Below are 22,940 nucleotides of genomic sequence, written 5' to 3' on the forward strand. Positions count from 1 at the left end.
ATTCTTTCATTTAGCTTGTTCATTAGTGGAGTATATAATAAATCAATTGAAATAAAATACACAAAGCACAGAGCTCCAAAGCAAAATGTAAGTATTAGAGACAGTGCTGCCTCCACATATCATCCTCTGCAGGACTCAGCCACAGTCATGAGTTGTTATGTAAGAGATTTTCTTAAGCTCTGCAAACTGCACTGCAACTTTATTCTCATGCTCCAGACTACACTGAGCTCAGACTGATAAGAAACCTTATCAGGAGATGAATGTGGGTATCAGGGATGTCGGAGGCTCCCTTCTGAATGAGGCAGAGCCATACTGAATCAAAACTTTACATATGGAGTGGCACCTGCAGTCTACATATAGTCTCATCTAGTCCAATCCGTCGGCCTTATCTGTCTGAATCCAGTTTATTACAATTGCTTATTCATCAGGTCTCCTAATAACATTTACAAACTCATACATAGTCTAAATATCTAAAACATACGATTAGCCACCTTAGCAACTGCTGGAAGATGACGGCAGTAGTCTCCTTATTATAGCTTTAACCTTCAATTGTCCCGGGAAATCTGACTCAACACTACATATTATCGCTGATGCTCTGTTTGGGTTGCATGCCCCACATCTTTATTTTCTAGATCTGGCAATTGGTTTTGTTTTGTTTTTACTTGTAACCTATTGGTAACCACATTGCTTCCCAGTGTTTCTGTGGTTGAAATGACACACATATCTGTGCACCCACGCATGAGTCACCCTCTGCACACACTGCACACATGGAAGGTATCCATCCTTTGTTGTAGGGTTTTAGCTGTGCTCTGTAAAAGGGAGAAAACATTTAGTATTGTGTGTGCTTCTTCAGCAGGATCTTCACCATGAAGACCAGACTAGGCTGCCTGTCCAACAAATCCGACTCCAACAGTGACTTCTCCGAGTTCCTGCCTCCTGCTCACGAAACCACAGCCAGGTGTCGGAAGTGAGTCTGACAAACAAAAGAAATATGTGTACTATGTCTTTGGGACATAGTACACTAAAGTTATGAAAAATGAACTGAACATTGTAGATGTCATGCTTGGCTTTCGGATGTTGTACTTGTTAAAACATTTATTTAAATATATCTCCAGCTATTGAATGGAAAAGCTTCTTTGAGAATTTTTTATCTATTTTTAGTATTTAGAATTTTGAATGTGATTAATATTCTGCCAGTATGCTAGCAACATTAACTTGAAAATGTTTAGAAAGGTGTGTGGTCGATCATATCTCTTTTAAATGTGACCTGTTCCAATGTCATTGGAAAGCCTGTTAATTTTTTTTAACGATTATTTGTCAAATCAACTTCTTCTTGTTCATTTTACCAAACAGTTGCATGACCCAATTAGACATGTATCTTAGTATGATTTAACAGGTGTTATCTTTTGCTACCTAATGTTTCGGCCACATGATTCGACACAGCCATTTTCAAAAAAATTAGGTCAGTTATGAGTTATACTTTACCTTAGTGCAAATATTTTCGAGCATTAGATATGGATGGTAAATTGCAAACCAATGGTATTTTAATCACTTTCAGGAAATGTTTTCCCCACATTGGTCAATCAGTGAAACCATTAATATGCAAAGCAACCCAGCAACATGCTCAAACACATGAAATCATACATTTGATCATGTAAATGTAGCTATCCCATTGGTATTCAAGATAGGTAATTTCTTCTGCCTTCGTCCTGCCCTTACTCTGTAAATGTGAACAGATACATATTACAATTACTTTAGATCCTTAAGTGGATGAATATATTAATCATACATTAAACTAGGTTGCTCTTCAATAATACATACAGTAGCATCTTGTGTTATAAATGCATGAAAGCACAGTGGTTGGTAACCATCTCACTTCTCACCCACAGACTGTCAACGGATGAGGTTGTTCGATGGTCAGAATCATTTGATCATCTTCTCTTTCACAAATGTAAGTGGGTATTTTTTTCAGGGGGAACAGCCCCTACTGCACAAGGGACGTCAGAAATAGAATAGTCAATTCCTGTTTAATGTTATTGTTTCTATTTGTACTCGGCACTAGCAGAGTACATTTCTGTTCCTCCAAGCACATCTTATGTAAGGGTCTCATTTCTGGGTTGCCATTCTGCACAATGAGTCACATACTGGTCTGTAACCTTCCCCTTGGACCGATCACACAATCGCACAGACTCACACACAAACATCCATCTGCAGAATCAGGGCATGAGTTTATTTTATAACCGCTAACACGCTTTGTGACGTAGCATCAGCGACATCAAACTCAGTGAGTTGTCTGGTTCTTGGAAAAATAAGTGGATTCAGGGTATGTCCACATTGTGAGATTTCTTCAATTAAATGGGCCATAAACACACAGACACAGACACACACACAGACACACACACAGACACACACACACACACACACACACACACACACACACACACACACACACACACACACACACACACACACACACACACACACACACACACACACACACACACACAGAGGGAGAGAGACACACACATTGATGTGGGTATCTGCAGCCTATGTGTTCAGATTCCTGACCCAAGCATTTTGATTAATGAACTGTAAATACCCCAAGGTGACAAAGATGGGTTCCTCTTGATATCATTGATATAAACACTCTCCTGGGAAGTCAAAACTAAAAATATTAAGCTTATTTAATTGCCATAATTAGTTCTTCCAAAATAGTGCATATGCCCAGTACATCTTACCAATGATCAAAACTCAAATATATTAAACATACCATTAAAAGATACAGGGAGCAAAATGTTGACCATACAGATGCTGGAACCAGGGGATATTTGGTATATTTTCATTACATGTTTTTTGTTCTCAAGGCAGTCAATATTTGTGTTACCAATGTGAGCTTCTTCTTAGTCATCTCCATTCACACCCTTTTTTTGCCTCGCTACGCCAATTTATTTTTGATGGATGTCTCTGACATTTCTTAACATGTTGGTTACGTCAATGCAACACAACACATTTTTTTGTATAATGTTCTTATTTATTATTATAATTTTTGTTCTTGACTAAGACAGTAAAATCGTATTATTTATTAGATATTAATAATCTTCAATTCTGATTTGATCTTAAGCAGTAGATACAAAAAACATAAGGGCATGTTACATGGTCGAGATTAGAGAGAGTGATACACCCGCATATCCTGTTTCAATTGACCAAGCACTAGAAAGGTGAGCATGTACACAAACACACAAGCAGTGGGAACACAGCACTCAATGTTCCCTGGTAGGGACACCAAATTATTGCCCCTAATATTCAATTTAAAGGAAGGGATATTCTATTAAGCCTAGACCTGACAGCGTGCAAAGCTGATTTGGTTCTTGCTTGGGGGCCTGACCTGTGCCCACTGTTAACTGTTACATAGTTGGTTTGGGAAAGAACATAGTGTGAGGATGACTTGCACTAGTGCTTTGCTTCTGACGCATATTGTATCAAGGTTACAGTTTTTATTCAAGCCGAGGTTGTTATTGGTTTGAGTGACATTCAGACACATTTTATTCAAACTTAGCATAGCAGCCGAGCCATGTGTTAAACGTACAGCTACAACTTATTATTGTAAGTCCATCTTGATTGGTCCTACTTTGCCACATGATCCCGCAACTGTCCTCATAAATCCCAGCTCTGATTGCTCTGATGTATTTAAGCTCACATCTCTGGACAAGTCTCCTGTCGGTTAATTGAGTTCCCTTGCTCCAATGGTTTCCTACTAAAATCATGTTAACCGGCTGTGGAGTTCATTGCCATCATCAGTCTGGCTCTTTTTTGTCATCTTGGTCTGAGGTAACACATCCAAACCGATTCATTCATCACTTCCTCAGAAAACTACTAAGCTACAGACATGTTGCCCTTTTAAGACTGATCTTTAATATTAACCTTATAAAGTGCTTTTTAGAAACATGTTACAAACGGCTTCAGATGCATTTAAAAAGGCAATAAGCAATAAACAAAGTGAAAGGTAATAAACAAAAACTATCTAAGATGTGTTGCACCCCCAAAACAATTTTAGACCACGCTAAACCAATCTACTGTATTTGCAGTTCTGTTCATTGGCGCTGCTCTTACAGTGTTTTAGCCAGTGCTGATGCAGATCTAGATGCAAGGAGTGTTTTCTTTTCCAGAAAAGTCTATAGCTTGTAGAGTAGAGAAGTTTGCGTTCTCAACAAATATCTGCGCTCTCTCTGAGAGCTTTGGAAAGTGGGTCACTAAGGAGTAAGTCATTGTCATAAACAAGTCAAGTAGACACTGTAAGGTTAAAGACCCCCTGTTGCCTAAGATGTCTGCTTCCCAGATATATTTTGGAGATCTTCATACAGCGGGTGTACAGCCCTGGCCCCATGGAAACCTGATCCTTGTTGTGTGTGTGTGTGTGTGTGTGTGTGTGTGTGTGTGTGTGTGTGTGTGTGTGTGTGTGTGTGTGTGTTTCTCTGTATGAGTAATATCATTGCATATGCACAGATGGACCATCCCCTCTGCTCAGCCCAGCTTTATTAGGTAAACAGCAGATATTAGAGGGATGGAAATAACATGTCAACGCGACACAGGCCCATAGAAAAACATGACCTTCCTCTGTGTAATCGTCAACGGGCGCACATTAATTGATCATTAATCTTGACTGATGATGAAAGAAAAACAGGATCTCTTTGTGGGGGTATTTTGTTTGCTTTCTTATCAGTAGAGCCGTTTCCCGCTTCTGGGAACAAGAGTGTGTACGAACTGGAAATATACCAACATAGGATGAAGGGTAATATTACAAATCACAGGATCAAGCTCCTATAAGTTGAAGGAAAACAAAACATCAATAGACAAGTTCTCCGCCGATGTACAGAAATAGTTACCAAGCTGCACTATACAGTATATCACAATTTTGAAGTGTTTGTGTTGTTCTTTACCTCCTCCCTTACCGTCTGGTTCATTTGTCCTTTTTTTCTAGATGGCCTGGCTGCCTTCCGGACATTTCTCAAGTCAGAATTCAGTGACGAGAATATTGAGTTCTGGATGGCCTGTGAGGAATACAAAAAAATCAAGAGCTCCAACAAGCTTGTGTCAAGGGCAGACAAGATATTTAAGGAGTTCATCGATAGCCAGGCACCAAGAGAGGTGTGTCTGACGTGTGTTAAGTTGTGCTTCCATTTACCTAATGATAATAGGGATATTGTTTTGTAACATTATGTAGTACTTTTTTTAAGGTTATTTTATTGTTTGTGAAGCATTTGAACAGTATTGGTCTGACCTGCTCTTTCAACCCACCTCCCATATCTTTCTAAGCCGCATTTCCTGATTTTGATTATCAACTGGGTTTTGTTGACAAGACCACTGAGCAAAACCACAAAATAGGTCATTTGGCATTTCCTAAGTAGCCTAAAAAGCAGGTTCTGATCTTCCACTTTATGTTTAAGGTTTGATTCGGCTAGGCAGTCAAACCACTTATGATAATTTGTATAAATGATATGCATCTTTCTCGTCCTTTTTGGTGGCTCCAAGCACCGGTAACGTCACAACACAGATAGTCGCAACACCAAAGTCTGGTTGGCTGGTTTTCTACGGAACCCCAAATCCAAAAAACTCCACGCTCAGCACTGCACTCCCTTGTGTCCTCAGCAACATGTCCACTAAGTGTGAAGTAGATCAGATGAATGGTTGACAGAGATGTCTTTCTTCATAGTTAGATAGGCCTACCTATTTCAGTAAGCATGCAATGTCATGTAACCTCTGATGCAAAATGTGTAAATGAAACTTTCTTGAATCTCATCTGGAATTGATTTGGATATGAAGACTTGAAATGACAAGTGCAATTGGAGAGATGTTACTAAGTATGACTATGGTAATGCTATTTGGGTAACACACATGTATATTTGCTCTCCTTATCCCGATAGGTAAATATTGACTACCGGACCAGAGAAAAAACCAAGCAGAGCCTGGGAGATCCGTCCCCAACCAGCCTCAATGATGTCCAAGCTAAAGTCTACAGCCTCATGGAGAAGGACTCCTACCCAAGGTTCCTCAGGTCCAAGATGTACCAGGATATAGTCAACAGGACGCATGCAAAAGGCCAACGCAAGTCTGTCTGACCAAATCTGATGAAGACTACAGAGGACATAATACTGGACCTTTACTGTAGTGTACTTCATTAATTAACCCTTTGAAATCATCTCTTAATACTGTGAATCTGAAAGGATGGGGCGACATGCTTGACTGTTTCCTTTGTCTACACCAGCTCCATGCATGCAATCCCTCTAGAAAAGACGTGTCTCTGTGGACTGCTCTACACACAGTGCAGAGAAGGAGATTGGTTGAGGATAAGTTAATCATTTTACCTCTACTTAGTCATGGGCGATACATCTGAAAATATGATTACAATAACAATTAACATATCATGCCATAACAATATATATATCACAATTTACATTATTTCAGCCAAGTTTTACTAGTGCTAGGGCTGTGCCCTAAATGCAACACTGGATATCAGACCAATAACATGTGATTAAAAAGTATACTGTGGGGAAAGAGACTATTTAAAATGAAACAAAGAAGAGCACATAAGCCAGTACCAACTGAAGTGCAACAACTTCATTTTTCAATGTCCAAGACTTATTAGCACTTTATTTAAAAATAAATCCAACTTCTTAGATGGATCATTTGATTTTGGACCATTTATTTTATTTATTTCAAAACTAACGCTAATTTTTATTTATTTTATTTATTTCAAAACTAACGCTAATTTTTATTTTATTTCCATCAATCCATGCATAAATAACATACTTATAATCCTAGCCATTGACTTGTGAAAGGAGATTCATTGGTTAAACTGGATTGAACAGGGGCTCCACACACCCTATTTTGGTTTTTATTCCGCTAAAAGTACTGAGTTATTTGGTAATAAAGAAAGAAAGAAATCTGTTCAGATAAATATCCCCCATCCTATCGCCCAGCACTACCTCTACTTATCGTCCATGCTTTGTGAAATAGACATTGTTGTATGCAGGTGATTCAACCTGTTTTGGTAGTTTGTGTGTTTACAAAAAACAGTCCAGTGGCTGAACATCTTATATCCAAAACTGTGCCAAATGTAATTGCACCTAGATATTGATATGGTTACATGATTATGTGTATTGTTAACTCTTGCAGGTATTCTATCTTATTACATGTGGAATATATAAGGGTTGGGTTAATTTTTGCTTTCAATTAGTATATATATATATATATATATATATATACAGTCACCTCCATAAGTATCGGAACAGTGAGGCCAATTCCTTTATTTTTGCTGTAGACTGGAAATATTTGGGTTTGACACCAAAATATGAATATGAGACAATAGATCAACATTTAAGCTTTAATTTCCAGGTATTTATATCTGGATCTGATACACAACTGAGAAGATAGCATTTTTTGTAAAGGAACACCACATTTTTAGGTGAGCAAAAGTATTGGAACAGATAGACTTAAAGTAAATGAAAGTGAATAAGACTTTATATTTTGTTGCAAATTATTCGCTTACAATAACTGCATCAAGCCCGTGACCCATTGACATAACAAAACTTTTGCATTCTTCTTTTGTGATGCTTTTCCAGGCCTTTACCGCAGCCTCATTCAGTTGCTGTTTGTTTTGGGGGGTTACACCCTTCGGCCTCCTCTTAAGCAGGTAAAATGCATGCTCTATAGGGTTAAAGTCTGGAGATTGACTTGTCCAGTCTAAAACTTTCCATTTCTTGCCCCTGATGAACTCCTTTATTGTTTTTGCAGTTTTTTTGGGTCATTACCTTGCTGCATGATGGAGCATCTTCCAATCAGTTTGGTTGCATCTTTCTTTAAATTGGCAGACATAATGTTTCTGTAGACTTCTAAGTTCATTTTGCTGTGTTACTGTGTTGTTGTCAAGATGAACCTTTACCAAAGTCATAGAAAGGCTAAAGTTTGGAGAAAAAAGGATCTGCTCATAACCCCAAGCATACAAGTTCATCTGTGAAACACGGTGGAGGCAATGTCATGGCTTGGGCTTGCATGGCTTCTTCTCGGATGGGCTTATTAATCTTCATTGATGATGTAACACATGATGGCAACAGCTAAATGAACTCAGAAGTTTACACAAACATTTTGTCTGCCAATTTAAAGAAAGATGCAACCAAACTGATTGGAAGATCCTTCATAATGCAGCAAGATAATGATCCAAAACACACTGCAAAAACAACAAAGGAGTTAATCAGGGTCAAGAAATGGAAGGTTTTAGACTGGTCAAGTCAATCTCCAGACTTAAACCCTATAGAGCAAGCATTTTACCTGCTAAATGGGAGACTGAAGAGAGTAAACAAACAGCAACTGAATAAGGCTGCGGTGAAAGCCTGGAAAAGCATCAAATCTGTTAAGGCCAGGACACACCAGTCCGACTACCCGAAAATGGAGACTGCCGATTCAGGGAGCTCCAGTCTTCCCGTCACGGCCGAAAAAGTGCAAAGAACACACCAAACTGACTGCTGACTTTCCGTACGCTCTGCGCTTGCGCGGGACGTAATGTCTCCATAACAGCAGGCGGCGCTAATCTGTATTGTGGCCCGAAAAAATACGGAAGCCGGAAATGATGGTACAGCTCTCTAGACCATAAACATAGATAGAAATACGTATTTATATTTATGGACCATAAAGAGCACCATTTTTAGCAGAGAGTGTCGAGCATGGTGTCGAGCAGTCAACAAGGGTTGATGCATGTGAGTACTCGCTGAACGAAACAAACAAACACATTAAAACAACGGCTAACTGTTGTTAGCTGTTTGTGCTACCCGCCTCACTTCCGGGCTTCACTGATTCGCTAGCCCTCCACAAATCAAATTGCTCCAACTGAAAGACTGCCCGCCGCCGATTGAACACGAACATGCCCGACGACATCTACGACGACCGATTTCACGGCACACACCAAACAGATTCGTGTCCCTGTCCCCTCGAAACTCTACGACGGCGATTATCGGGCCGGTGTGTCCTGGTCTTTAAATATTGGTCTCCCAATCCTGCTTGAAAGCCACAGCTCGACCCCCATATAATCTGTATTGAGTCGAAAAATGTGGTAAATAAATATGCACAAGTATTTTTAGCATGATGCAATACTCAGAATTACTATTTAGATAGTATTTGACTTGTAAACTATGTTAAATGCTATGATAAAGAAAGGTCTGTGTTTGAAAATGTGCTCCCTCAGCACTTGCACTACTCTGAATAAGCTAATTAAGAATAGTTCCTGAGTATTTTAGGAAAAAAACAAATATTTTCTTTACTGCATGTGTACTGTGAATGCCAGGCGGTTGGATATACAACACAACTGGCTGAACAACATATTGCCCTTTATTGTGTAACTGTGATCTACTTAGTTTGCGAATAAAACTGAATCTGTGTCCCTATCTTGTGTAAGCACTATACTTCATTCTCAGAAGACTGGAAAGAGTATTAGTGAAATCCATTCATCCACTGATCAGACAGACGGATTAACCTCAATTCTAATTCCAATAAAACCAGACACAAATGGATTGTTCATCTATCTATTAATCATTTTATTTTTTTATGTAAAATATATTTAATAGTTATGTTTGATTCCTGTATCATAAGAAAACAATCAATGTAATTAAAACATCTGAATAACTGACTAATGGCCAATATTTCTATACAAATGACAATGACCTTTGCTCAACATCTAAAACCTAAAGGTGCACTATGTAACTTTGGGTGTGTCAGAGAAGTAAACGTTTTCTAAGATAGGCTACATTCTAATAACTGAATAAAAAAACTGTATAGGCGCATATTGCACCTTTAAAAAAAATGTCACATCCTGGTTAAGATGTTGCATCTGCTTCAACAGCGATGAGTCACGCTAAGTCAAAAAAAGGATCAAAACACTAAAAATAGAATTTGAATAAAACATTAATGGCAGTGTTTCTGTATAGCAGCAAAAGCACTCACGAGAAAATAAACCTGCTCTCTTTTAGGAATCTGGGACATCGGCACGTCCATTACATTTGCTGTTGCCGTCAATGTGTCGGTCTCTCAGGGAATGAAGAGAGGGTGGAAAGTGGGGCAGCACTCTGCCCAGCAGACACAACACCAGCCGTTATGGGCCAGTGGACTGTAAACAAAGCCCACACATGTCTCGCTGCTGAAGCGATCACAAGCCTAGCATCGACTCGGCACGTTGTGATGGAGACGACCAACTTACCTGAGGTTATCAGAGCGTGAATGACAGTAAAGTAATTAAACGTCAGCGAGTGAGTGAAGCGCTTTTGGTCATTGCATTTGGTTGGGGTCTGTTATCAATGCTGACTCTGCCTTGGTGCTCTCGTGAATACACTGTAGTTCATATTGGGTTAATCCAGCTGAAAGGCAAACACGTGCACTATTCCTAAACAGCAACGAGGCCAGAGATGATTTTATAATAAAAGAAGGCCTTACCTTCATCATGACAAAGATGCAGATTCTGAATTTAGCAATTATTTTCAAATTCAAATACTCTATAGACATCATTCACCTGACTTCAAGCAAAGAACAAGAAAGAAAAATACTGGTTTTTTTCATGTTTTTTTATTTTTATTGGCAGGAATGAAAATGCGGTATTCAGTATGATCTGTCTCTCTCTCCTGCTGCTCTAGAGTACCTCTCTGTATCTAGTCTCTATCAATAGTAAACACAATACCCATGGTGCAGCGCTGCAATGACTATGGATCATGGGGAAGATGAGATGGTCAGTTGATTACTCCTCCTGTTCAGCTCTGAGACAAACAACAGAAGCAGGGCAGGAAAAACAACCAAGCAAATTTGATTGTCCACGTTTCAACACTAACCAGAACAGACAAATAGGTGGGTTTAATCACACATAACAGGGATGACGTAGGATGTACATATAACTCTCAATTTGTCTATTTGCTTCCAACACAATTACATGACTCTACAGTATAGTGTGCAGAGGCTTGTATTGCAGTTTTACACCCACACACAATTTTGAACAACCATTGCAGCTCTATGGAGCCTCTCATCAAAACTGTCTCCAGGTGCAGTGGGGCTTCATTAGATGTGTTACAATATTGTAACACATTGAACATTCATTTTTTCACCTTCTCTATATCACTGCTGAATCAGCACAGGAAGGCAAATAAGTGACTTTTAACCCCATAGTATGTATGGCTACTATTGCAGGGCTGGACCCCCCATCATATTACTGTAATTATTCATTCTTGTTGTTTTCATGTTTTTAATGTTGTTCCATGTCCTCATGTTTAATTGTTGGGACGTTGTACTGCAAGAAAAATGTTTGTGCAAACGGACAATAGGCCTAAAGTATTATATTATCTTATCTTACATAATTCCTATATATAATTAAATAAACAAATGCAGCAATGTATTCTGTTTACTATTTCAAGTTCCATTGAATTAAAACAACACTTTTGATATAATATCTCTTTCATACCCCCTTAGATGCTTATAAAACCACACTACCATATTCCAATACAGCTGGATTGTCCACTTGTTTGTTACATCTTGTTTTTATTCAACAACAACAGTCTCTGGGAATAACAGTACCTGCTGCTCCCAGGTATTGGCAGTGCTGTATGTTTGTTATGATCTCCAAGGCAGCAAGTACATTCTTACTGTGTGTATGCGTGTGTGTGTGTGTGTGTGTGTGTGTGTGTGTGTGTGTGTGTGTGTTTGTGTGCGCGCGTGTGTGTGTGTGTGTGTGTGTGTGTGTGTGTGTGTGTGTGTGTGTGTGTGTGTGTGTGTGTGTGTGTGTCATGTTGACAAGAGTCAAATATCAGTCCGGGTGTTGTCTGGGTCTGACATTTCGCAACCTCAACACAGGGGTCTAGCAGGAAAAAAAGGAGGGGGGATGGGAAGCCTTTCAGCTTCATGTTAATGATTATCAGTGATTTCTCAGCATCAAGCTCTGCCTGTAAAGGACCACCTACAAGTCACAGTCATTAAACCTACTGGATGGTGGTATTGTTGGAGAGAGTGTCACGTTTCATGTCCTTGAAATCAGTTTCAGCTCATCCAGATAACCGTGCTTCTCTCTCCTTACGGACCAACACAGTCCAACACACACTTCCGAAACACCAACAACACCCATGCACCACACCTTAAAAACGTTTATTATTATTGCAGAATGAATTGGTATAATAATAAATCTACAGGGGTTTTAGGTTGTTTGGGAGTAAAATGAAGTGCGCACGTGCCGGCATAGATGAAATCAGGACACATGACTTCCAAAACAACGTGACATCCTTTGCTCCCATTAATTCCCTGTTATGTGGCGCAGCACTGAATAAAATGTACTCGTGACATTAAAAATGGCACTCTTGTCTCCTCTAATGATATTGTAAAAACACTTAGAGCATTCAGCGTTGACAGAGCATGTGCTGTGACACGTGTGCTTGCTGTGGAATGACTGGACCTATTGATCCTTCAGATTACCATGTGAAAAGAAAAAGACTCATGCACATGAATTGGCATTTACAAATGTTTTTAATAAATAATTGCAATGGATTTTTCCCTGTTGCACTTCAATTGCATTTGAACTTGCAATGGTCTCAATTTAAGTTCATGCTGTGTCTGTAACTATCTCTTTCTTAGCCAGGTCTCTCTTGGAAAATATATCTTTATCACAATGAGGCTAACCTGGTCAAATAAACCACTAAACCAACTCATTGACCACCAACGGGTTAGACTGTAGCTGAGAGGAAACCTGCACAACCTTTTAAACATTCCACTTGATCTAAAATACTTGTTTTCAACATTTGTGTTATTGATTTGTCCAAAGCTGACCAAGTAAAGTATCACATACACAAATGGCTGTAATTGAACTTTTTATAAAAAAAAGTTATCGGAAATAAGAGGGGAAGAGCCAGAAAACAATCTAAAAATAAAACTTTCAGAGGTGATTTTGTTTTGCACTAACACCACTATAATGGAAAAAAAAACATAGAAATGGTTTAGACATATTCTCACTTCAGATCTCAGGACAGTGTACATATTATAGGCTTGGTTGACCCCTGACTAAACAATCCCCTGCCCTGGGAATAGTAGAAGATCACAGTGTTGCTGAAGGGGGAACACACTCCAGTGGTTATTGTTTAACAGGCACAGTGAACATCTGGCTTGGCCTGCGGCAGGCTGTTCCTCTCCTCCCAAGAGGATGATCAGACAGATGAGCAACCTGAGGCTCCATACGTGGACACAGCCAGATGCACTCCAACAGAAGAGACCAAACACCATCACTTCATGTTGAGAGAATTCAAAAAAACTTTCCAAACCCAAATTTGGATTCAAATTGTGAATATAAGATTTTATATTCTAAAATAATGTTACACTCAGCATTCCCAATACAACTCACTTGTCATAGCCCAACATCTTGTGAACAAAGTTTTTTTTTTTTTACACTTAAGCCAAGGTTTCGTAGACACAATTTTTCATATAATTTCAAATATATGCGCTGAAAATAATGGTGGAAATTTCAGATCCATTAACAATCCAAGAATTTTGCCTCATTCAAAGGTGTTGCTGTTATACGATATGTCACGTTCCGAGGACGAAGGCGCAGAATCATCCTTTAAGCAACTATAGAGCTCAATATGCTTGTTGGTTTTTTTGTCTTTTGGACAAAAAGATGGTTGGTGTGTTCCCCTTGGTTACCAAATAATTCATACTATAGCTGCCATTATCATGCACTGCTTCAATCATTATGTTCAACTACAAAAACCATCAATTCACAATTATAACTGCACAAACATAAGAACTGCAATAACAATTTTGTTCAGAATGCATTTGAAACGTTTATTATATTTTGCGTTATCGGTCATTTACCGGGATTTCATCTTTCTATCAAGAGATTTCCAAACACCTATTCATTTGAACAGGCTTTCAGCTCAGCCCTGGTGCTCTTTACTGAGTCACCTCCCTGATCGACCTTCAGAAAAAAATAAACAAACAAACCACGGAGTGTCGGGAAACATTGCAGACACTTCCTGTGGCATTGACATGAGACTAGGATGTTGTTGTTGTTTTTTGTATTTCAACTTCTCTTCTCCAACACTTACAGGACAGAAACACAAACAAGTCAGACATAAAGGGCTGTCCTTCTGGGTTATGACTGCTTCTACTGTGTTTTCATCACTTCCTCAGGCACAGAGTGTTTCTACAACCTGGTATCACGCCGAGGCGTCTAATAGACACGCATGGACCGGCGTCTAACTCACACGCCTTGCCTGACCAGGGCGTGTGAGTTACACGCGCACCTCCCGCCGTCTAAATGAATGGAGGAATAGTCTAAATGAACGGAGGAATAGCACCAACAGGGGCCGACATGTTCTCCCAGGAATAGCACGACATGTTCTCCCAGCATTTCAATACTATCTAGCTGCAGCCCCCTCGGTGGTTAGGGTTAGGGCAAGGGGACAGGGAGAGGTTATAATATAGATAAAACATTGACGGAAAACCGCGGCCGCCATTTTGACTACGGGAGGTGCGCGTGTAACTCACACGCCCTGGTCAGGCAAGGCGTGTGAGTTAGACGCCGGTCCATGCGTGTGTTTCTCACGCCTCGGCGTGAGATCGGGTTGCAAGCTTTTCCACATTGGCTTCCATTAAGTTTTATTGTCTGCTGACTGATGGTGCACACATATACAGTATATATCTTGTTCAGTTAATCGGAGCAGCTGCTCGGGGTGTTCCACAGCCTTATGTATACGTTCTGTATTGTGGAAGTGATTTGCGATGGGCATCTCAAAGCAAAGAAAATGTAACAGCTGGTTAATGCTTAAAGTGGAAACAAAGGAAAGCAGCCTTCCGTTTGGAGTATGTGGAAATTAGTTGTCCCACACTGCACAATATATATTTCGGCATCATCAATAGGACCACAAGGAGCAAGATGTCCGCACTGTCTGTGACAATATGTTCAACTGATTTTAATATTGACTCCAATGTTGACTCAATAATATGATGTTATTTATCAAAGGAAAGTTTTTTGCTTCTGTTTAAGACCAAGTCAAAATCGGCAGACAGACAGACAGACAGACAGACAGACAGACAGACAGACAGACAGACAGACAGACAGACAGACAGACAGACAGACAGACAGACAGACAGACAGACAGACAGACAGACAGACAGACAGACAGACAGACAGACAGACATAGATAGATAGATAGATAGATAGATAGATAGATAGATAGATAGATAGATAGATAGATAGATAGATAGATAGATAGATAGATAGATAGATAGATAGATAGATAGATAGATAGATAGATAGATAGATAGATAGATAGATAGATAGATAGAGGGGGCAAAAGAGGGGAGAAGCAAGTTTACAAAGCTCTCAGTGGTTTTACTTTGGTAAGGTGATGATAAGTAACCTGCCGTTTTCAAATTCCTTCTGTATTTACAGACCTGATGGCTTTCATTATTTTCACAGTGGAAAATAGTGAGTTAGCCATGTGTTGAGGTGAGTCAATGAATGAAATATCTGAGTTTCACATAATATGTATTTCATTAGCTCACTGGCCTACTTTGGATGTTAATGGTAAGCTCTTAACCTCAGAAGGAATCATGGCTAATAACAGAATGACTCAAGTTTGTAATTTACCATCACATAACTTGCTATTACTGCTGGTTGGTGGTCTCTTTGTTTCGGGCTGCTCCATTACTGACTTGGGGGGGGTGAAAGTTAGGTATCAAGGACATCTTTCTGCTTTATTTGACATTGTCCTTGTGGCGACAATACTTCACAGCGGTTGGCATAGCAGCATACCCTGTCGAGAGGATAATCCCAGTCCTGCTTTCACATCTCGGCAGCAGGACCCAGGTGGAGCATGCTGGGCACAGAATGAGCTTCCCCTGCATCCCAGCTGAGCCCAAATGATTACTGAAAGGTCTTCACCAGGCTCCAGATGGACGGCCAGAGATGAAGGAGGACTTATCATTTCAGGTAGCGTGAGGTAATGGACTTAGTTTGAATGCTAATAATACCATTGTTGGTTGAGCTAAAGTAGGGCTCCGAGATGCACCTGTCCTAAAGTGGCCTCTGCCCCGATTCAATCCCAGAGGCGGTGAAGTAAGATAGAAGTGAGATATGACCTTTCTGTTGAAAATCACTCATACGGGTAAATGTCACTTTCGGTTTATCGGGATTGCCCTGGTGAAGGGTTGCATTGGTGCGATTCTTCAAAATAAGTTTTCGGTGTTCTCATATTGAAGTATTGAGCAACAAACTGTTGTCTGAGGCATTTATAAAAAATATGTACACCAAAAGTCATATAATTTCCCTTCTTAAGCCTTTCAGACCGTTAACTGTCTGTATATGTCACATGTTGACACACTATTAGGCCCCTTTATCTGTTGATCCAAAGTGATTTGCTGCGAGGGTGGAAATTCTAGGGGGCTTTTACCATAACCAGGTTTAACATGTAGACACAAGATACTGGTTTAACTCTTCAGCTGTTTGTGAATGGAGATTCCTCTTATCACTAACAAGGGAAGATAGTACTGCAAGATATTCATCTTTCCCAATAGTTGGTCAGAGACTAAAACCCACAGTTTCATTCAACCTAGAGCCAATGGGTAACCAGTGATGGCAGACAGCTGAACACATATACATAAAATGAGTCCACAAAACATGAAACTGAAACCCTGATTGACCATTCAATAACGGTTAAAATGTGTCCTTATGAGTCTCATTTTGTAAATTGGAAAACACAATTGAAGATGTAGATTTGTTCTTGGTAAAAAATGAATTAAACTCGGTGGTAAAGTTAAATGGTGTTTTAGATGACGAGGTTGTTCACCTCGTACTGCAGTACTACACACCGTCTTAGTTGGCTGTTTAAAAAGGGTGCAGTTGCAGAAAACATTAAACTTATTCAAGTGAAATCTGAATGCACTCATTGTAAATGCATTAAAACAGTAGAGCATTGCAGGTACTTGGTCTGACTATCCTTTCTTAAAATCAGACTGAAAACTAGTAAAAGACACTATATGAAAAGCTTCAAAACAACATAAAAAACTAAGAACATCACACTTCAACAAAGAGAGTATTATAGCGCCCATCCTTTTTTTAGCCCATGGAAAATGTATCAGTACGTTGCTTTATCTCAGATAGGAGTTTAAATTCACCAGAACAGTTTTTCAGAGAAGTCTGTTGACAAAGGCTTCTCTCACAGCGTTATCTCACATAGCCCATCAGTGTTACTGTATGTTCATGTTTCCCAGAATATCAGACAGCCTCATCATAACCTTTACCGTGTCAAAGCATATTTTGTGCACTTTAAATTTTGAGTGTTTCCATTGTCACAGTTGTTGTATAATAAAACGTGCATACCGATGTAGGCAGTTTCATGAAATTGTTGCAGTGTGTGGGTTGCATAAGCCAGCTTCAAGGACAGTGGCTTCCCAGCTTCCACAGAAGCTCTTTGCTCAAAGGTAGTACACCGTTTATTTCAGTCACCGCGCTCTTCTATTCTCTCACTTCCGATTGCTTTGTGACATTGGCAATTACAGTTTGCACAAGTGTGCTGACATCACAGTCTCAGTATATGAACTGCTGAGTGGTTGGGCAGGAGCCCCAAGGCTTCTCCACCAAACCTTTGTTCTTTCCTGGCCATAAGTGGTGCAATTAAATCCTCCCCAGAACATTGAATGTGGTCAGGCTAGACCATCCCTGTGCAGTTATCTTTCCTCCCATACACATTACATTAGCTGACTTAACCAAGTGTTCCCTGGACTTTGTACACTGTGATCTCCAGGTTAACGCATGACAGACAGTGCCATTTGCACAGTTTCCTTTTTCGCCCGGGGTCATCCTTCGTCCAGACAAAATTGCTTTAGCGGTAGTTGGGATGGGAACTATGTACAGAAGCTATTCCAGAAATGATAAATGAATTTTACCTCAATCTTCCACATTTATGGTTAGGCTTTAGGTAAGCTTTGGTGATAAACATCTTGATTGAAGGTTGGTAAAATCTTGTGAAGTTAAAAGGGAAACAAATATACAAATACAAATAAACCCTTCCTTGGTAGCTCAGTCTTAGGAAGTGATCCACACATATCACCATCAAAGACATCTGATGATCAAAAAAAATTATGGGAATTAAAGCATGCTATTATGAGGATAAGGATTCAATTCCTGGAAATGCCTGTGGTGGTAGACTTACAAAATGGCTGCAATACAATGCTTCCACTGTCATTTGGTAAATAGTGGCTAGAGGTCCTGCTCTATTTCCTGAAAACCACTGGCTGCTATTTTGTGGAAGTATACCAACTGTTAAGCAGGGCAATACATGTATTCCCTGCTTACCAGTCTTCAGACAAGTTTTGCCTTACATAATCTAATGGCCCTTCAGTTGTCTGAATCATTTGGCAAACACAACCTTGATAAGCATCCAGCATATCGCCATATGGGAAACGGCCCTGCCTTGGCTTTATTGTTTCAAGCAGTTGTCTGTCCATCCAGCCTGCTTACAGTAATATAATTAACCATAGTGGAACTTTTCCTTCCCATCACACTTTCACCAGGCCCATACAGAGGCAAAGTGGGATTGTGTCTATTGCTTTAACGGTTCTTATCATCTTGGCTACTTCATCAATTGTGTTTTTTCTGTGAACAGCAGCGATATTAGTTTGGAAATCCAGACCTGCCGCTGGCAAATAAAATTTGCTTTGCCTGTTGGTCTGGACACTCTCTATTGAAGCTCATTAAATATGGCAGAAAATGCTGAGCTACGTTTCAATTGGTTTTATCTGATATGGGCGGGACAGAGCCCTATGTATGGTGCTCTGGTGCAGACGTAACCGGATGAAGACAGTCCTAACAAAGGAGGTTAAACATATCTAAAAAATAGCTTACTTGTTAAAGTACACAATGGATGGAGGTTTATTTTCTACTTCAATGTGTGTAAATAAGTTATTTAGAAAGAGGTAGGTGAAAAATACAAAATTAGTCACTGCTGTATTTCTACCAGCAAATGCAAACAGCTGAGCAAATCCAAGGCTCATTTGACGATAATTTCCCGGTACCGTCCTTGCATATCCTCCTCCCATCATCTGACTTTATCGTCTGTCTCCCCCCTCTCTCTCTCTCTCTCTCTCTCTGTCTCTCTCTCCATCCTCTTGCTCTCTGTCTACTCTGGGATTGGCTGAGACTGATGCTGATGCGTCAGCACTAGGGGAAGTAGGACTATAAAGCCTCTGTTCCACTATCTGTTCAGGCACAAACACAATCTTACTCCCTACTGAGCTCTACTAAACGGATACTTAACCACCAAAAGACCAAGGCACTACGCCCGCTCAACCTGCCACTATGTGTAAAGGACTAGCATCACTGCCTACTTGCTGCTTGGAAAGGTAAATGGAGCTGTGTACAAACCGCAACATGGCTGATGTTTGGTGATTTGGATTACAGGATGTGAAAGAGCATTTGAGAAAACTGCGTGTGTTAAATTGAGACTTTGCACTCACTCATTCCCTAATGCTGAGCTGTCTTATACTTAACAATGCCTGCTTGTGCGTGTGCAATCAATGTTCTGTGAAAAATCAATCTAAACTATTATTTTGTCCTGGCAGGGCCAAGGAGCTGAAAGCAAGGCTGGGAAGCATTTTGCAAAAACAAAATTGGAATCTTTCCGGTTGCAAAATAGGGCAAAACAAGTAAGTATCACAAATATTTTACTTTTTATTATTCATTATTTATTTAATTCATTTTTACATGGATTGTTGCTGCAAGCTTGATTTGAAATTCTGGGTTTTAATCTGAACTTGCTTCATCTATTTTTAGGCCAACCTTGGAAGAATGCCAAAGGTGGAAACAGTCCTTTGAAAAACTGCTGTCCAGCAAATGTAAGTAAATGCATATAGATTTTCATTCTTTAAAAAAAATTCACACAATAAATGACATTCAAATACAAATAAACACATACTACAGAGACACATGCAGCCCACGCGGAACATTATATACAATAACTTATACAATTGTCTCTCTTTCCTCAGGTGGAATGTGTGCCTTCACAGCCTTCCTGGTATCTGAGTTCAGCGAGGAGAACATTGCATTCTACTTTGCCTGTGAGGATTACAGGAGTACCAAGTCTCCTGCAAAACTGCAACCCAAAGCCCAGAAGATCTATGATGAGTTCATCGGCAGCGACGCCCCCCGGGAGGTGAGAAAACATCTAAAAGAAAAAAACCGCCCATTGTACCGTATAGCTTTAACATTTAAACATTGATTTTTAGTACGACATTGTGCTTAAAGGCACTGATCTCTGCAGAATGAACCCAAAATAACTCATACTAATCTGATGCTGTCTCCTGTCCCATCTCTCACCAGATTAACATTGACCACGAAACCCGTGACATCACCAAAGCCAACATGCTGGCGCCGTCAACTTCTTGCTTCGACCTGGCCCAGTACAGGATCTACATGCTCATGGCCAAAGACTGCTACCCTCGCTTCCTCCGCTCTCCAGCCTACAGGGATCTAGTGTGCCAAGCCAAACCATGCACCAAGGCCAGCAAGCAGCCCCGGCAGGGGAAAACGGCATGACATGTTTCCTTTAGCCTATGGAAGATTGTTAGCGATCTTAGCTTTTAAGGTTAAGAAGGCAAGAGATGCACGGCATTAGGTGCTGCATCGAGACGCTGGACGTGGGTTCAGACAGAGTCTCGAGAGCAGCAGAAGATGCCCGTATTCTGAAGACACAGTCCACTCGAAGATAAGGAGTGATTCTGTCTCATGTGGACTGTTGTGTGAATACAGATGTGTTGACAGCTAAGTCAAGTGAAAGTGTAACACACTGAGTGACGATCATGCAGGAGGACAGGGATTGTGCCGTGCCGTCACCGTGAGGCAAACCTCTTGTTGTGATGTGCAATGTCCCTCTGTCCAAATATTGCTCTGTTTGTGAAGAGGCATAAAGGTTACCATATGATATTTTGTTTATTTGTATTTATTTGCTTGTAATATAGTTGTTGTGTTTTTTACCAAACAAACTTGAATAAATGTGCATTTACATGTGCAATATTATAATATGTTTATCACTGTCTTTTGTAACATATATCAGGACATAAATTATTTGGTGAAAAAAGATGCAAAAATGTGTTGTCTTTATTAAACAAAATGATGGTTTGGAAATGATTTTGACCTTCAAGTTGATCAGATCGGGATACTTATAAACAAAACATCACAAAAAAACAAAACAAACTTCTGACCTTTCATGACACTTAAATCCTCCACAATGGGTATTTTGAAGTATCTCATTCGTCCCAGGACTATTATAAAATATAAACTTATCAAATGTAAATATATGGTCAGCTGAAGTCTATACACGGTTGTTTCACCGCACAGATTATCAGATATAAAAATAATGACGATTACATATTTGCTCTGTATTATGAGCTATTCTGCAGCCAATGTGGGCACTGTTATTCACCTAGGAAACAGCTGTGCTCTTAGTCATAAATAACCCAGTGAGCTTTTGAGACATATTTTGTTCAATGAGAAATATCTTATTGGCAAACAGGGAGCACAAAGAGATGATCCACCAGCAAAAATAACATAATAGGAAGATCAATAAAACTGTGTCGTTACCATAGCAACTGTTTGCACTAGCCTTCAACTGCAGATAATAAATGAAAGGAAGGCTGCTACCAGGCTGCAGCATGTGCACCACTGTCTATAAACCAAGCACAGAGAAAGGACATAATAGTGGGATTATCAAAAACCCTCTAGCCCTTGGGTAATAATGACATTGATTACAGTGATGGTGTTGCTTCACGTTGTTCTCATAGAAATGGTAACATATCGCCATTGTGAATGCTTTGGTAAAGTGCTTTTCACCGTGGGCAGAGTACAAAATGTTGCTGAATGTCTGCTTTGTGTACTCAGATAGTGTAGTATAGAGTGGAGCCAGTGTCAGGTGGACAACAGCTGTTCATCAGCACTGATGCATATCTCATAATGCATCCTCCCTCTGCATAGTTAACGTTTGGCATTTCTATCTCCATCCAAGCATAGCAATCATTGTATGTAATACCTGTTTTACCATATAGGTTTTGACACATTGTAAATAACATCTGACAGGTATGTGTGTAGTTTACAGGACTGAAGTTCCTTGTTTCTTTTACAATTTTGTGAGAAATCTCATATTTTCCCAAATCATCCGAACCGATCAAGGTTAATTGTTTTGGTATTTAATGGCCCACTCAATTACTTTATGGTTAAGCCTCTGCCTTGTTTTTCAACATAAGCCTGTTCTCTACCTCTTTTTCTTCCAAATGGCACATACACAGAGTGGAATGAAAATCATGGAGCATTTAGCGGCGAAAGAGTTTTGATATTTCATTCAGTCTTCTGTGGTTTGGTAGACCAAGCCATATATTAGAGGAGAGGAAAAATTGAATATTCCTGAACCACACAGAAAAGTGAATCCAAATATATACCAATGGTTCCCAAATGCCGAATTGATGTGATTGTTGGCTATGGAGATGGTGATAGTTGGTAAATGCCTATCTGACTCCTATTGGCCACAAATCAATAAATGTTTAAAAATGTTGACCTTGGTTTTCATCTTAAGTGAGTTTGCTAATATTGCTAAATATCACCTTGATGTGAAATGTCACCTATTGGAAAACTTGTTGCATTTTTTTAAAAAGGTTCACATTGTGCTGCATGTGTGCCCTATTTTTTAGGGCCACTGTGAAAAGAAAATAGGTTGGAGCTTAGGGAGGGGTACTTGTTTTGATAGTCTCAACTTTTTTCGAAAGTCTCAACATTAAAGTTGAATATTATCTTTGATGTGGAGAATGCCTGCCATGGATGAACTAAAACCATATATACAGTATCTCACAAAAGTGAGTACACCCCTAACATTTCTTCAAATATT

The 22,940-nt window shown here is 39.7% G+C and overlaps 1 protein-coding gene across 1 annotated transcript; it reads left to right on the forward strand.

Moving 5' to 3' along the window:
- Positions 1-866: 866 nt before the first annotated feature.
- On the forward strand, positions 867-20,915 carry LOC307253983 (uncharacterized protein; the record flags this gene model as incomplete). Its single annotated transcript, XM_080032206.1, has 9 exons — positions 867-967; positions 1,890-1,951; positions 4,979-5,145; positions 5,922-6,106; positions 19,324-19,410; positions 19,630-19,713; positions 19,841-19,902; positions 20,053-20,219; positions 20,387-20,915. 9 exons carry the CDS (start codon positions 867-869, stop codon positions 20,600-20,602), a joined length of 1,131 nt encoding a protein of 376 aa, XP_079888332.1. The 3' UTR covers positions 20,603-20,915.
- Positions 20,916-22,940: the final 2,025 nt, after the last annotated feature.

The sequence above is a fragment of the Ammodytes marinus genome (genome assembly GCF_949987685.1).
Source record: "Ammodytes marinus genome assembly, chromosome: 8".
Taxonomy (NCBI): domain Eukaryota; kingdom Metazoa; phylum Chordata; class Actinopteri; order Uranoscopiformes; family Ammodytidae; genus Ammodytes; species Ammodytes marinus.